This window comes from Pleuronectes platessa, chromosome 15 (genome assembly GCF_947347685.1).
Source record: "Pleuronectes platessa chromosome 15, fPlePla1.1, whole genome shotgun sequence".
Classification (NCBI taxonomy): Eukaryota; Metazoa; Chordata; class Actinopteri; order Pleuronectiformes; family Pleuronectidae; genus Pleuronectes; species Pleuronectes platessa.
Window position 1 is genome coordinate 3,741,646 of NC_070640.1, and position 18,120 is coordinate 3,759,765.

The window sequence follows — 18,120 nt, forward strand, 5'->3', positions numbered from 1 at the left end:
TTCTGAGGAAACGCTGATTGAGCTTCACTAGCTTGGGAAATTGAACCTGTGTTATGAAAGAAGAAGCATACGGGATGACAAGCAAACACTGTGTGCGTGTGATTGATTCAGTCGTTAATCTGAGCAGCACTCTGCGGGCGTGTATCTGCAGAACACACACATGCATGCACGTGGTTGTGTGTCTGTGTGTGTGTATGTGTGTGTTTAAAGAGCCACTCTGTGCACACATGGATAAGACTCCTTGGGTTTAACTGCTGCGTCCTTCATCCCACCTCCATCCTCTCGCGTCTTCCTCCCTATCGATCGGCACATTGAACAAACACAAGTCACCTACACGGGAGAAGACGAGTCTCGTCTTTGGTGGCAGGTCAACTGAGGAGGCTCGCTGACGTGTCACCAGAAGACATGTTTGGCTTCTTCTTTGAGAACATTTTGAAAACCTTCAGTGAAGAAAAGGCTGTAAACGTAAAGGAGAAATCATCTTGCTCGCCCCCTGGTGGCTGCCAGGTCCTGAACCATGCCTCATCCATGTTAACAGTTAGAGACGGGCCAGTTTAGGTAGTTTCCTATCCTACTGATGCAAGTATTCGTGTCTGTAATTTAGATTTTCATTTATTATTGGATACTCAATAAAATGGGCGGGGGGGGGGGGGGGGACTTCATGATGGACAGATGAAATTGACTCAGGATTGGTCGAGCACATCAACCTCGATGCCATGGATGCACAGCACGATCACGACTGAGAATACTCTGGGATAGCTCAGCATAACACTCGTATAATGGTCGTCCATCTTTGTACAATCTATAGCTGTATCCAAATGACTTGAAATCAAAATATTCCTGAATAATAAAGTACAGTATATCACATTTAATTGCATCTATTGGTAGTAAATAAGTAAAAATGTGTGAATTTTAAAAGAGAAATATGAAAACATAACACATATGATTCCACACGAGGCCTCAGGGCTCAATGAATGTTTGATACAGTTCATATTTATGTGAATCCAACTGAACATCAACGGGCAGAGCTGGATGAGCCTCCTGCAGCATCAGGGGTCTAAAGTCAGACATGTTGGCTCCAGTTAACCTCTTGTAGAATTGATCATTACTAATTGATCTTTAATTAACTTCTATTGACAATAAAAAACGCCTCTTTGGTCTGGTCGGATATCGTGCAGCTCTCCACCATCGAGAAGATCGGTGTTCATACATCCAGAGATTTTAAAATCTATCACTGTCCCTTTTCCAAACAGCCACTTTCTGCTGCTGTTTCTTTTAGTTTCACTCGTCTACATGTTCTCATCTTAGAAATATCTGCAAATACTCTTTTCTGTTACTTCTCTTCATCGCTGCAGGTGCAGATCTAACTTCAGCTGCACATTCTCAAAATAAACACAGGCCCTGGAAAAAAATCAAGCTTTATCTTTTGACTTTATATTCTGGTGTTGCTTCTGTCTCCATCTTATTTATTATATTACTTTACTTTTCATTTCACTTCTATTTATTGTAAATTTAGAAAGCACTTGGCAGGACTAATCAAAAGGCAACCGCTGCAGTGGATTTTCATTTATTCAAGCCAACAGAAGTCGTCTGGAACTTCTGTCGAGTTATTTAATTGCCTCATAATTAACCCGTAAGTGTGTAATTTACTTATGAAACGTTAAAAGTGACTTTGCAGACTAACACATGTAAATTTATGAAAAATGCATGAGTGGACTCGATAATGACTCCAACCTTTGGTGTTTTCTAAAAATGAATTTCTAATATATTGGAATTTAAAACCTTTCACAGGGTTGTTTGCTGCCAATGTTCTGATATGTTTTATTTTTTCTTCTTCTCCCTGCGTCTGTGAAGAAGTGGAATCTCTGGCAAACAGTTCAAAAGGGGAAGAGAACCTGATTTGGCAGCTCCCACACACGATTGGCTGCGTTTCAGTGCAACACAATGAAATGGGACAGAAACACAGATGCATGATGGACCTATCGGCTGAGGAGACAACTCATTATTTGAATAAGGTGAATATTTCTCGAGGATTTAAAAAAAGTCAAAGTGTCATAGGGGTTTAGTTCTCCATTAAAATCGAATGAGATGATGATTTTCTTTGGCAGTGTGAGTGCGTGTCAGTTTTGTCTGTTGCCGCTTTGTTGGCAATCAGCTGCGTGGACCACCACTGCTCTGTGGCAGCAGCATCGGCCTGTGAAGGACTGGGCTCCGTCCAATCAGCCCCATGGGAAGATGTCTTGCTGTTCAATTCTAATTCATGTACATATAAATAACTGTCGCGGGCTCTGCTAATTGGATTAAAAGGCTCGGTGGAGGAGAGACAGGGGCGAGGGAGAGGGAGGGCGTTTAGCACGGGAAGAGCGGCTTGATTCATTTTTTTTCGTTTGTCTCTTAATTTACTCACAAACAGCAATTCTAAAACATTTCTTTGACTTTCAACTGTTTTTTTAACTGTTTTTGGAAACTATTGAGTTTGACAGGATGTGCGTGACGTTTGTGTAGCTGCGTGGACACTGTGAAACACACAAAGACAAAATAAATCGCACATTGTCCAGAGAAACTTATATAGGGAGTAGTTCTGCTCAGTGTTTGCAGCATGAATGAGAATTTTGATGAGACGCCTTGAAGGAGACATTTTTCAGTTTCTTCTTTCCAAAGTCGTTTTTCAGACAAGAACTAAGTGCAAAGGACATTTTCAGGAGCCTTATAGACGGTGAACACAGCAGGTGATTTCCCCTAACATTCAAGACAGTAGTGGCTTGTGGGTAAATCGTGCAGGAGGCGTGACGTTAAAATTCTGCTGTGGAAAACCCATTGGTTTTAATTTTACAACACAACGACAGCAGCGTCGGCCCTTATCACCGAAACCTCTGGAATCTCGTCATCTTTCATAGTTCGTGTCATCTTCTACGTCTGTGGCTCCTTTTCTTCATCCGTCGGATATTAAAAACTTTATCAACACGTCCACTCATTAATTTCTGGACATTTTCCTGCCGTGTTCTCATCTGGACTCATTTGGACATTTTCTGGACTTTTTACTAAAAGGCTAGAAGCAGAAGTTTAGAGAAAATGTCAAGAGCAACTATAGCTCTGATATTTCTTAAAGAAACAGGAGCTAAAACCATGTGATTCAGACAGAGGCTGAATAGAGGAGCTGCAGCCGTCGGCATTATGATGAAGGGGATGTGTTAGAGCCTGTCATAATTTAAAAGGATGAACTTGAATATGAGCACAACTCCTTTAGGATCTTGCTTCAAAAAGGCAGCATTCATATCTCAAGGTTTGACCTCGAGATTAAAAGGATGCAACAATGAAATGTAAAAGCACCAGAGTATGAACATAGAAACAGAAACATCAGCAGCTGTGAGCTGGCGAACAGAGATTTACTTAGTGCTAAGAACTTCAACACAGAAGGTTGAGGAAGTGTTTCTGTATATAGATCTCCTCAGATCATTGAGTTCCCTCTGAGCGCCGTGTGGTTAACTGCAGTGGAGACCGGGATGCTGCAGCCGGGGCAGCTCAGAACATTGGTAAGCAACTGGAGATGTATCAGTCAGCAGCTCCGACAGCTGCACGGGACTCGGATGAAATGGACTGTGGAGAACGAGTGAGGCAGACAGAAATCTAAATGTGAGGAGGTCGGAGTGAAGCTGAGATGGAGAGAGATTGCAGATTGCTCATACGCAGCACACACACACACAAATACACACACACACACCACACACATACAGACACACACTCGAGATGCTGAGAGGAAGCATATCTTGAAAAGGAGCTAGAGAAGCTGGAATATGGCGAGAGGATGTGGTGAGGAGAGGAGACGAGGGGAAGGCTTACCTGGGGACTGAGCAGCTCCTGTGATGTAGAGGGGGGGAGGGAGGAAGGAGGGAGAGAAAAAAAAAACAGAAAGGGAGGTTAGCATTCCAAAGCCCCATTAAAAATTAATTGCCCCCATTACCCAGTGCATAGAGGTGCATGCTTGTAGAACACAGGATAAGACAGGTAAGAAAGCAAAGGAAGGCGTATATACACGGTGTCTGTATATATCAGGCGTCCACCAATTATCAGGCCCGGACGTTAATCTTCACTTTTACAATTATCTGCAGCCACCGCTGGGGACTCGGGCAGCATCCTGCACCACAGCCCTATCTGATTGGTTACAGCTCGTGAGGAGGAGCCTATCGACAAGCTGAGTTGAAGGTAAGGGAGCAGATAGAGAAAACACGACAAACCAATAAAGTAAAAGTTCCCAAAACACCAGAGACACAGGAACAAGCTCATTTCTTGAGCTGAAGCAAACCAGCAGATCTGAATAGCACGTGAATGATGTGTGGAATTAGGGAGAATGTCTCTAAAAGAAGGAGAGAGCTATAAAGGCTTCAGTAGAACGAGAACTACTTTATATGTTCGGCGGATAATTAGCTGCTGTAATGAAGGAAATGGTAAAATTAACTGGGAGGTGATAAAGCAGCAGAACAAGCTTCAAGTAACACAACTGCTGGCGACTTGAAACGAGACGATGCGGCTGCAGCAGCCAAAGGGAAGTTTCTATATCCCTGTATATGTATATGTCTATTAACTAATTGGTGAATAAAGGTTAAAAAAGGAAAGAAGTAACTGTAAAGTACAATGCAATTCTGATTCCGCTGGAGGTACAAGTACAGTTGCAGTTGTATTTCCACAGTTACTTGATTTAATTTAAATTTTTGACTCCTCTATTGGTTCCCAGTATCACTCATTGGATTCCTTGATGACTAATGGTAAGCACTGATCCTTTAACGCTCTTATAAACTCTGAGTCCGAATATCAGCATCTCCAGAATGAATCAATATACGTAAAAAACCTGGATGAATCAGTCTCAGCTGGGATTTCTGTATGGAATCCAGCAGAGGCAGCTCAGCGTTGGCCGTCATCGTACAGTCTGGCATCCGCTCAGGCCTCCATCGTCGAAGACCCCCCCCCCGCCCCCCCCGCCCCCTGCTCAGCCAAGTAAGCATCAGGATTCCAGCTAGGAGGCGGCTTTTGATTAGAAAGCCTGTTTCCCTCTTCAACTTTTGCCAATTCTCAATCATGGTGATATTCTAATTACAATTATCCGGAGCGAGCGAGAGAGCGTGTGTGTGTGTGTGTGTGTGTGTGTGTTTGTGTGAGTGAGGTAGAAGACGAGTGAGAGCGAGGCCGAGGGAATCAGAGGAAGATGAAGTGTGGAAATCAAGCGACTCTTCTCTTCTCTTCTCTTCTCTTTGTGGTAACGATGCATCTTTTGCAGAAATCGTTGCTTATTTGCTTTTTCCTCCTCAATCCCTGGACGTGTGTGTCTCTGCGAGCTTAAAGGTGTCGGTGTGCTTTACACTAAAAATAGATTTTTGTTTGAAGTGTCAGAAATCTTCTGCGTTTACCGCATCAATCTTCAAACCGCTTCGTTTTTTTTTAATAAGCACGGCAAATTCAGGTAGATGCAACAATTACAAAAACCTTGGAGAAGTGGAGCATTCACCAGGAGAGTTGCCGAAGTCTCAGAGCATGGCATCCCTCTCCTCCTGCTTGAGCATTCAGACGCAGCACACGGTGAAGCAAAGTGCCTCTGAGAGTCGTCCAGTCAACACCGGCCCACCCCGGAGTCGGGGGTTCATGCAGTGCGACGCTGTGAGGAGGGTTTTTTGCTTCTGGGAGATTACACGGCAGCGGGTGAGACATGGAGCAGCTCTCCCCCATGTTAAGTAAATGGAGAGCGGGTGAAGAATAACTGCAGAGACGCTTTGCCCCCCGTACGGATCTTGCGGGAGCCGTCGCACACAATCCCCACCACCGACCCACAACCTCCAGGGGTGAGGTTAAATGACACGGACTGCGGAGATGCATTAAACATGAGTCATTTGGACCAGGAGCTGGATGCTGGACCACTCCTGAGATGATAGGGACATTAACCAGGGTTTCACCAGGGCCTGAGCTGCATTTAATAAGGGGCCTCCGCGCTACCTCCCAATGTCTCTCTCTCCACTTTTGACTCACAGCCAGGGAGCTAAGTAGTTCAGGATAAACACTGCCACCGCTTTTTACTGGCTGCAGTCGTCTGATTTTCTGCCTTTTTCCTCTGAACTCAGTCTCGAGGCCGACAACTGTGAGTGTCTTTGTTCTGATGTGTAATCGAGACCAATGTGAAGTTCAGTCATTCAACAGAAACAAGAGTGATTCAAGTTTTAAACAGCAACCGTCAGAAATTTGTTGAAACTATTCAAAACCGTAAAACAACGGAATGAGACCGTATAATCGTGTATGACGTATACAACTATATCTTTGCATGTTATGAGCAAAACTGAAAATTACAATCCTCAAAAGGATAATACATTTTATTCTCTGTTGCACTCAACACAGACATTCAGGAAGTTAAATACCAGCACTCGAAAAGAGACACAAGCAGCTCGGCATCGGAAGAAAACCTTCACATTTCGCCGAAAAAGCATTTCAAGGAATAAGCGAAGGCGAAAGGTGAAACATTCATCTGAGTTTCACCGAGCGGCTCACCGGTCGGACTCTGACCCGCGGTGCCACTGTGTTCCTGTGGAGTGAAGGATTATCGGAGACATTTCGTGGTGCACTGACATTTGGTTTTTAGTTTCAAATAAACAACTGGCTTGTTTGCAACATGTCTGGTGATCTGACTGGTTTGGTTTCGTGCCACATATATAGAACTGAGACATAGATGTGTATATGCACCCTTGACAGGTCGTCACAGGGCCGGCATATTATCATCAGGAATCTTACTTAACTATAATATGTTAACAAACTCATTATGTTAACCTTCACCTCTAAAACCAGATCTATGGACTCAAGGCATACGGCCATTTCTCATTGATGAAGACAACAATCTAAGGTCCCATCTTCAGATTCAAAAATGTATTGGACATTTTGACCCAATCTTACAAGACAAAAGGCCAGAGATCCTATAAATCCTAAGAAATCAATCTCTTCTTTGAATATCCACCAAACAAAAATCTGAAAAAAGGGAAAACTTACGGACAAATCGACTGACTAAAGTTATAAAAACAATAGTATCCAGCATAGTAGTACAATACCAGTACCGATGTTTTATTTTGTTCCACCAAACCATTTTGTGTAATGGTCAGCAGCAACGAAAAACACTTTTTACCCAAAATGGACCAACCTCAGTTACAAAAAGATCAAAATATCCCCGGTGTTATGAGAGTGCTCTAAAAACAGCCAGGACATTGAAGCCCAGCTTTCATCTGTATTCCTCAGGTGAGGGAGGCCCGGACCCCGTCCTCTCTTCTGTGAGAAACACGGTAACAACATTAGCTTCCTGCTCCACAGCACGACCACGGCTTCCAGGCGCGTCCTCTCCCAACGCAGTGTTTGGTTAATGAACTGGAACGTGCATTCAATGTCTATCAAAGAGGGACGTTGCTGGGATGGATGCACATGCTGACAACCCCTCGTGCTCGCTCCTCCGTCACGCAAACACATGCTAACCCACTGTTCCCAGCACCCCCCCCCCCCACACACACACACACACACACTCCTACCAGCACACTTGCACATACAGAGAGGAGCCCTCCCAGCAGTCAGTTTAAGTATAGCAAGGAATAATGTGTTGATTAAATCTGTGATCAGCTGCCTAAGGGGCATGAAATTGGACATGATGAGTGTGGCACATTAAAAACTAATTATCAATAGCACCGATCCTGTTGTCTTTCTTTTGAACCAGTAACGGCAGTAAATCAAGTGTGGAGAATGGAACCACTACGTGCTCCATCACAATGAGCTGCTCCATCATACCTGGGTACTGGGACCATGTAGGGGATAGAATGCATGTAGCACTTCCTTGAACTATAACAAACTCACGAAAAGGCTTTTTAGTTGTGTCCTGCGAACAAACACAGTAGGGGGAGTGTGGTTTTTATTTTGTCTTCTTCATGAACAGTTTAAAATCTCCTCAGGAGGAATCACAAGAGTGAAATGTTATAACAACAGTAGATTTGGACTTTTATGTAAATTTGACCAAGATGGTTCTGCTATTTTATCCAGATTGGAATTATTATCCCCAAGATGAGAAGGTTCCCTAAAGTAGTAATTTTGATTGCTTGGCCTTTTGCTAGAAGTGTCCTTATGGAGACAGCGAGCTTCTGTCTCTGTGTCCACTTCAATAATGTATTAGATTGAACCGTAGACTGTAAAGATGGACAACGCGTCTCCATCTCCTACCGTTGTCCAAAGATAAAGATAATATATCTATCAGCCAGGGAAGGAAGATCAAGATGGAGCTGTCATGTCTGCTGTCTATGTTTGGAAATGTAGACACAGTAACCCATTCACAGTACACTTCAAAATGTCCAACATGTGCTGAAGAAGCCTTTTTCCACTTACTCATGCATACAGACTCATATGAGCCCCACAGTCCATCGTCTTGTCCCTGACTTGACTTCCTGTTTACTTCCCAAACACAAGTGGCATGAGATTATTTACTCATACAGTTGCTCTGTTTCCAATGGCTGACTATGGGAAATCTGCTCTTTGGGCGAGCAAGCATCTCGCTGCGTGGCTCTCTCACATACTGAAGCTCAATAGTCACTTGACACATGAAACATCCGACACTGCAGATCCAACAAAACGATCTCATTCCCTCCACTCGTGCCCCAAACCAATAAAGACCATGATGATAATTAACCTGGATCACAAAGCGGTTCATGTAAACATGTGATGCACAGTAGTGGATTGACCACATCGACATGTGAATTTAAATTACATTGCAAACTGTCAGACATCCTTCACTGCTTTTTAAATTATATAAGATATTGAACTGGACGTGTTGGTTTGTAATTCATCTTCTTTGTTTTGCACTACCAAATAAAAGCAACTACCCAATAAATATACCCGCTATATCTGAAGCTCTGGGCCAAGAGGCCAAAATTAGTTTTCTCCTTTGGGGTGATTGGCCTCAGCCTTAGAGATAGGGTGAGGAGCTGGGACACCCTGAGGTGGTTTGAACCTTTAATCAGAATCCCTCCTGGGCACCTTTCATCTGAGGTTTAACAGGAACACCCAGCTGGGGGGAGACCCAGGGGTAGACCCAGAACCTATAGAACGTATCCCATCTGACTTGGGAACACCAGGATCCAACAGGAGGCGTTGGAGAGAGATACTGGGGAGAGAGGGAGGGAGGTCTGGGATATTCTGCCTAGTCCACAACCCAATCAAAGACATTTGATGAATGGATGTTTCAATCATTTTGTCCAATCCACAATCCACAGTCTTTTATCCAGAGTGCAGTGATGTGTTGAATTTGAATGAACTCCTTCTTTTGTGCCTGTCTCATTCTAACAGAAGGAAAGATGAAAGGACATCAATTAACAGATCAGTTAATTGATCTGGACTCAGAGCGCCACCCTCTTCTCAGGTCTCTCTGGGTTTCCACTCGTCGCCTCCTCTTCAGGATGCGTTCAAGGTGGGAACCAGCTGCTGTTGCTAAGATACCCGGGATGCATCCGTCTCTATATTTCATGGCCAACGATTTGCCACGGGACAGAATCTCCACTTGTGTCTTCTCAGTCTTGTGTGCCGAGCTGTGAAGCATCCGTCACTTGATGTAACCAAAGAGGTATAAACTGCCTTTTCTCCTCCTCCTCCTATCCTTCCTTCCTTCCTTCCTTCCTTCCTCTTTCCTCCTCTCCTTGGATGCTGCTCGCTCATCCACTCTCCCCTATACCGCCGGCTGTCTCTGGGCCCCGGCGATTAGAGAGCTGGGTGCTGTCCCGCTGATAAGGCTGAGAAACCTCCCTCCCTCCACCACCGCTGTCTGTGTCCCTCAAGGGGGCGGGAGAGAAAAAAGGAGAGCCCAGGGTAATGTCCCCCCCAACACCCCCCCCCCCCCCCCTCCTCCCCTCCCAATCCCTCACCCCTTCTCACCATTCACCACGTCATGGGTGGTGGATGAATACTCTGCCTTGTGCATCTCATGGCTTTGAACAGACGAGGGCTGTGCATTTTTCACGGTGGATTAGAGCAGCCAGAATTTTTTTTTTAAAGTAATAAAGCATCTCAGCCCGTGAGAGTGTGACATTATGAATCGAGAGCCCTTTTCCACCGGTGGGTTTTCACATTCTGGAGTGTTTACAGTAGCGGCCCGGCAGATTGTGTACACTCACAGCTGAAAAAAATTGTGTAAGACAAATGCCGGTGCTCAAATGTGTATAATTTAATTTCACGAGAGCTGCAATTGTATTAAAATTTCCATCCGGCGGCTATGAGAGTGAGAATAAAATACATATACAGTGACAGAGCACTTTAGACAAACACTATTACAGATATAGGGCAGCTCGCTCAACCACATGTCTGTGTGTGTGTGTTGGAAACTTTCCTCTGAAGAGCTTCTTCATTGTGACATGATTGCATCATATAATTTCTGCATGTTTGTCACACACACATTCATGCTGCAAATCCTTTCTAGCAAAATTGTTCCTTAGATCTATGGTGACTGGGAGGTCATTGACACATCAATGAAACCAGTTGCTGGAAGCAGCCCTTAGAAGACGGAAGAACTGTGACTGGTTGATGTTAAGGGTCAGTTTTAAACAGTGGTTATCTGAGTTACCACAGCTTTTCTGCCCAGTCCAACCAGTCCGGCCATTCACCACTGACCTCGTCCACAGAACTGCAGCTCACTGGATGAATTCTTCTGTTTTATTTTGAAGAAATAAGAGTAATGCATGATGGAGATGGACGTGTGGGAAAATCCCAGCTGATCAGAGTATTTCCAAAATACTGAAACTAGCCTCCGGCAAAAGTCACGTTTGAAGTCACAGAGATCAAATTTACTTTCTCAGTTTTGATATCTGACTCATATCTGGGGTTAGTAGTTTGTGGAACAGTCAACATTTTAAAAGTATATCACAGACATAAGTCAATAACTAATCTCAAAAAATAAAATACTTCTTTATGCAAGGTTCAGGATGTCAGTGATGTCGAAGGGAATTCAATTTCTGGGATGCTCACTGTACTTACGTCTTTGCTAAATGCAAAATGTTAAAAGAGAAAACTCATTTGTATTGTGAGAAATTACCAATCGCAAGAACCATTATATTTCTTGGTTGAATTTACATCCTCTCGATGACGGTTTAATAAGGAAAGAAAACCAGGTCCTCGAGGTACGTGGAGGAAAAAGACTTGGCCTGGCTTATCTCTGGGGTCAGCGAAGGTCCACAGCCATTAATTTTAAATGAGTGGAATGGATTTGTGGTAATGGAAACCCAATGGCTCCAGACAGGGTTGGAACTCGTGGTGTGAAGATATCAAGCGGCCGTGTGATAACCTGACCACTCGACTGTATGAAGTGGAAGAAATCAAGAAAGCGATTTGGGTTTTTCTGCCCCCCCACATGCTACGTAATGCATTAGAGATCTATGAGGCGTTCACACGCAGCGGCTCTGGAGACACAAGGTGAACTCGCTCCTCTGTTGGGCCAAACACTTTCAGATTCAGCTCATCTTCAAAATCATCAAACGATGCCTGTAAAAAACAAGTTGTCTTAAATGAAGATAAGAGCGATTCAAATATGGACATAACAAATGGTTTTGATTAAAGAAAATCTATATTTCTGATATCTGCAGAGTTAATTCAGTAACGCTACTGTCAGCTCCCCTCTATGTGAAAAACAAATTTTGGAACAAGTTTGCTCGATCTGTTGTTTTGCAGACTTACAGTAGAATAACAACTATATTTACTTTGCCTGAAGCTGGTTCACACCATGTAAACTGTGAATGTGACAAAGATAGTGAATAATAGCATCACATGTTTGCCATACGCCAGCATAAGGCAGGGAAGTATTTGAGAAAAATGGTTGAGACATTGTTCAGAGCCAACATGAAGAAGTTGAGAGGAAACACAGAATTAATGTGTCTGTAACTTACAGAGTGGTTTTAATTTTTGGTTTGATGACTTTTTATTTTACCTGGTTTCTTTACAAATGTGAATGTTGACTTTTACTATACAGAACAATTCCCATGTTGCTTTTGGGCGATGGAAAACTGGGACCACAGCTTTCGAACCAATGTTTCAATTAATACATAAAGTACTTTTATAAATAGTTATGTTTGCACCTATGCTTGTTTATTTATTAGCAAGACTACAGAAAAACTACTGAGCCAATTTCTACCAAACTTTGTGTACGGCTGGGGGCAGTTCTCACTTCTATTTGAACATAAATACATAATTTTTTATCAAACCACCTCCTGTGTTTCACAAGAAGAACTACACAATCATGTGTAGGATCATTCAACCTCTCGGGAGGAAAGAGCTTCACAAACTGACATTTTCCTGTTTTCTACTCAATAGCAAAGCCAAAGTACATAATGAGCAGTTCAGTGTCTGACAGTTACTTTGTGCTGCTGCTTGGGAAGAACAGTAAACAGTTAGAAAGCTATTAGCTCACATCCTATATGTCCATCCTCCTGTTTATTGTGTACAGCTGCTTATCTTGTTCCAGATCACGAGGAACCGGAGACTTTCCCAGCATGTGTTTTCCTGAAAGGCATTTTGCCGTGTGTGTCTATTTCCAGCCACATCACAGAGTGACCGCGGTCTGCACCGAGGAGGAAGTTGCACACGAGCCCTTTACAGCTCTTTGGTAATGAGTATATAATAGATATATGTTGTTGTTTTTCTTTGTGCAGGAGCTTTCCCAGATTAAAATGCTCCACTTTCCGCCGCGTGGCTCAGAGGCTATTACCGCCGGACTCATTGGCTCCCACCTTGCTTTTTACTTAATTGAATCAGCCCGTCCCCCATATCAGATATTCCTTAACGGAATACTGAAACCTATCCACCCTTTTCCTAATACCATTAGGGGAAGCGGGGAGAGCAAGATGGATGCTTTAATCCTGCTGGTTCAGAGAACACAAAGGGAGAGTGTGCCCTGCAGTCAGACATTAGCCACAACATTCACTGCCGAGCCACGGCATTCCACCGAGCAGAAGACTGGCCCTGTCACCGCCTGACTGAAAACCACAATAACAAGAGCTCATTTCCTGCAGACAAGCTGGCATGTAAATAACAGAAACAGTAACTCATTGCATTCCCCTCGTTATAAGGCACAGGGGGGGGGGGGGGGATAAATTACTGCAAGGTGTTACAGTCAGCGGCACCTTATTTCCATGATGTCTACTACAGTACTTTATGGGGCGGCGCGCTCGGGCCATTCGTTCAGGAAACCGGCGGATCTGCAGGAATGCATGTCCAACCTGACACAATGGTGATGCAGATGGATGAGGTTCAGGCCGAGCCGCCTGCTGCTGAGCTTTTTCTTATTTCCCTATACCTTGTTTTGTTTTTTTTTCCTGCTGTGTCAAACTGCAGCTAAGCTAAGGTGAGGTCCATTATTTCTGGCCAGCTCAGGCACAAACTAATCCTCTTATTTGGGAGGTCAGCACCAATCATTATACAGAGGGGTGCCATTACAGTGTACACTCCACTGAGCTGGTTTTCTCCTTACATAAATATATGACTCAAGGGACTGCTCTTACTCCACTCTCTAATTTATCCCTCCTGCCTCTACCTCTTAGCTCTCATCCTCCTCTCCTCTCCTCTCTCTCTCTCTCTCTCAACTTCTTATCAATGACCTTCTCTAGCCCCTCTTTGCTATTTCATCTTTTCCTCTCCCACACTTTCAGCTCACATCTCTCCCTTTTCCCACCCTGGTTCTTTTTTCAGGATGCCCAGAGTGGCGTATAATTGAATCTGCAGAGAATGCATGAGCAGGAACAATTAGCTCAGTCACTCAGAATGTGGATATAGCTGTACAGTAGGATAAACAGAGTGATAAAAAAAGAGAGGGGAAAGGAAAGCAGGGAGATAAGCCTGAACTGTATGGGTGCCAGGACAAAGGGAAACACACAGCTCACAAAGTACACACAATTTTGTTCCCACCAGCCCCTGACAAAGACGGGATAATTTCATTTTGCATTACGTGCATTGTCTGTGCTGTCACACTGTCCTGCTTATAAACCACATTTAAGAGGGTTTTCTGGGAAAGCAGGACAGGGAGTCATGCAAGCTCTGGTTGTAAAGCTCATTATGAAACCAAACAAGTGAAACAAGCAACACAAAAAAAAACAGAGCAAAAGTAATTTCAATTAAATTCATGCAAAAAAGCTGTTGTAACAAAACTAAATGTCATCGTTGTGTCGGCCACCGTCACCGGAGCTGAAGAACAAATCCGCTCAGCAGCTTTCAATCCATTTGACTTAAAACTGAAAATGTCAATCTCACGCCGGCATAGAAGGAAGAAGTCAATTACCGAAGTCGTTCCAAGAATCAAACCTCTATTGACCATGAATGTAAAATCTCCTGGTCAGGGATTATTGAAATGTTTGAATCTGGAACAAAGTGGTGACAGACATTACCAGACCTGGAGCTGCAGGGCTTGCATGGCTGCAGACTCCATGCACAAGGCTGGAGAATCCTTTTTTACTGATTATATTGCATGATGAAAATGTCTTTATTAGCAAAAGCACAGTTTTGCATAATATAATATGTATAAAGACAGACATCCCAGATGCAAACGACGACACTTTGCACATTTGGAGCTGTGTTGTGTGGTTTCAAGGTCCTGCTGACACTCACGCTCGACCCATACTGCAGCCAGACACCAGGGGGCAACGCTCTGGCTTGACGTTTGAGGAGCTGTCATCTATTTATACAACCTGTGATCTACATCCCACCAGTCGCCATCACAGGAGACGTCCGTCTGGGTCAAGATCACATGACGCTGACAGCCTCTTGACAGGTTCTAACATTAGCAGCACTAGACAATAAGAGACTCTCCAGAGAAAAGGCGGGAGTTTCTTTTGGTCCCCCAAAAAAATATATACGTTCAGATCTGTGTGGAGCTGACACCAGCAAATATGGATCATAAATACTTCATAAATACCAATTAGCTCAAGAAGCAGCCGTGAAGAAAAAAGAGCAGCCATTTCAGCCAATTACGAGGCTGCTCTCTCAAAGGGCGGAGGAAGGCGACTCTTCCCTTTCAAGCCTCCCACTGAAAGGAGAAACCTCTGTCATGTTGCAGGGCTTCAATAATGTTTCCCTCCACCTTCATGTCAGGGATGAAAGGCCCCAAATGTCCTTTGAGTGAAATCCCCAGAGGACTTAACATGCATCAATAACATTTCCATCCATGAGCGTGTGTTTGAGGGGGGGTGGAGGGGTAAGGGGGGGGGGGGGGGGACTACACATAATCTTCTCTCATGCTTTAAGGCTGCTCTCGCTTCCCCGTGACTTTTATTTACCCCGGTCTCGGAGGTCTTTCCATCGGCGTCCACCGAGATGCAGATAGAAGGGAAAGAAAAAGGAGGAACAAAGAGGAGCAGAGCGGAGGAGGAGGAGGAGGAGGAGGAGGAGAAGAGGCAGAGTCAGACGCCACATTGTGTCGCCCGCCTTAAATAGGACAGCTGCCTCTTGAAGGAGCCGTCATTCTTCACAGGGCGAGCCTGTCTTCATCTCCACCGTCTGCAAAGCACACAGGGCTTAACACACTTACGTCTCAGCCAGGACTCGCTGCACTTGAATGTGGCAGCGATTCCCTCGGCTGCAGGGGGGGGGGGCACCGGAGAGAGCCCCCCCCCCCCCCCGATTAAAAAAAAAAAAAAGCTCAGGCAATATATTAACCTGACCTCTTCCTCAATTTTTTTCCAGAGCAAACTTCTGGTTCCCGACTAAGTTTCAGTGACAGTTTAATTTCCAGGTTTGCAGGATTATAGATTCATGTATTTATACAGAATGCTGACTAGGTAATGGGGTCTTTAAATATGAACTTATAGGAAATCACAATTACACAGCATGCATTCTACACTACTGGCTCATCAGGATCCTGTCAGAAATACATTTATCTTCATATATTACAAGAACAAAAGCTGTGGTGGAGTCAGAGTGATTGAAAGCATTCAAAAACTATGAGAAAATATGTTTAGGATTGTGTTTGGAAACGTGGGCTGTTTTTCTTTCATTCTTAATAAGTTGGAAAAAGCAGTAGAAGCATGTTTTTATATCTGCCTCTAATGTCCACATCTAGATTGGAAGCACAATCCTTGAATGCTTAAAACAACTTGTTAGTGATTGTGAGAAGTTTTGTTCCACGAGGGAGAAACTGAAGTGACATGTTTCTGCTCCACCCCCCCCCCCCCCCCCCCCCCCCCATTACCCACCAGGCTCCACCGCCTTCGCCCACATTTGGATTTTGCAGGTCCAGTAACCATCACTTTTTGTGCAACCTCCTCAAACCCAAACTTTTGGAGTCCTGTGTCAGTGCATCTACATGTTTTCTACCGTCTACCATGACATTGCACAATATTCTCAATTATTTATTAGGAATTTCTGTCACATACGAAATGCCTCCCTCCCTGGTCTATAAATATTTCATCCTAAGGCCCGAACCTTTGTCCAACTCCCACCTGAGCCCGCTGAGAAGAGGAATCCAGATCTGCTCAGACACCGACTCTTTAATCCTCAACCATTTCTGTTAAGTACCCCCCCCCCCCATGTTCAAGTGAAGCTCATGACATCCAGAGACAAAGCAGTGATTATGTGGAAAAGGTCAGAAGATACTGAATCATCTGGTCCCTCACAGTGAGTCACCTGCAGCTCAGACACCGGCAGAGACCATCAGGATGCAGGGGAAGAATTATTTGCGTGGGCTAATTAAAGGAACTCGATAAAGAGACGCCTCGCATCCTCCAAAGTGGCAGAGACGAGGAAGACATTAAGAAAGCATCCCTCACTCTTTGCATTGGCACGTCTCCCACACTAACTGCCCCCCCCACTTGCTCTCACAAGGGAGAATACTTCACCTATATGTGTAGTGAAAGTTGAATAATGAACCCAGAGAACTGGAGCACTCATCTCTAAAAAATATGAGATAATGGTCACTATAAAAATCTCTCCAGACCTGGCTGACCTAAAATAGGATGGTTAGATATTTGGGTCTTCAGGATCTAATGGCTCTTTGAAGGGAGATGATATCTGCATCTCTACTTTGAGTGAAGCTAATTAGCTTGTGGCACCTCCTGGCATAAAAGTATCTTTGAACCTTTATTTAAAAAAAGCCGAAACCACTCTCCAGTCACACCCCCAGCTGCTCGCTGCCCCCCTTTAGTGGAGCAGCGGAGTGGAGGAAATAAATAAACAAAGTTTTTATAGCTCATACTGGTGGTATTTTCCAATCTGGCAGCCAAATGAAAATAGGGCCGGATAACACAGAGAATGGCAGAGAAAATAATAATAAGACACGGTGCTAACCAACCCTTGAACACCATATTGCAAAGCAAATTACCGTCGAGATGACTGCACTGCCAGATGTGGCTCTCGCTCTGCAGCATCGCAGAGAAGAAGAAGAAAAAAAAATAACCCCAGCAAGCATATGCTCCACGCTGAAGATAACTTAACTGGTGCAGACCTCTGGTAAGCGGATTGGGAGAATTCCCTAAGCATCTAACGGCCTACTTCATTCAATATGGCGAGGGGATGCTTGGACCGCGATGATGAGCCAACGCAGTCACATGATGGTTCGTGATAAATTAGCCGGGGATCCGTGGTGCAATAACTTGCAGCAGATCAAGGGAGCGCACAGCAAGTTGGGTTGATAGGATCTGCTTCATCCTTCGACCACACTTCCTCCTGTGATGCTACCAAGAACACATTTGTCTGGGGCTGTTAGGAACGGCAATAAAATTAGATGTCCCACTATTTAGTCTCAACATGGGCGATTTGGCAGTTTGGCAGAACTCAGAAGTGTGTGAAAGTTGTGTTCTATCGACTGTAAAGGTGAACAACAGATCTGGAATCAGGCACAAGGCAGCGCCACTGGAAAGACTGTTTTCAGTTTCAAAACAAACTTTACATCAACGGCAGAACTGTATCTGACTTTTCTGCTCTCAGATTTAGGATCGATACGCTTCAGCTGTACAGATTATGTTCTCAACTGGAGTTGAACTATAGGTGACTTTTTGAAATTGCAAGTGAATATAAATTATCACCCTCTTTTCCCGAGGCCTCATTTTGACCCCTGATCCAGGGTCTGTTTCAGTCTGAGCATAAGGTCTTAAGAGG

At 44.2% G+C, this 18,120-nt stretch overlaps 1 protein-coding gene across 2 annotated transcripts in view; it reads right to left on the reverse strand.

The window, feature by feature from the left end:
- Positions 1-18,120, reverse strand: part of cadm1a (cell adhesion molecule 1a) — a gene marked incomplete at its 3' end in the record, with an annotated part of 282,962 nt that overhangs the window by 58,189 nt on the left and 206,653 nt on the right. The window contains 1 exon segment of one of the 2 annotated variants that reach the window (XM_053442200.1): positions 3,841-3,858. Coding sequence (XP_053298175.1) covers positions 3,841-3,858 — 18 coding nt within the window. 2 annotated transcript variants of the gene reach the window in all.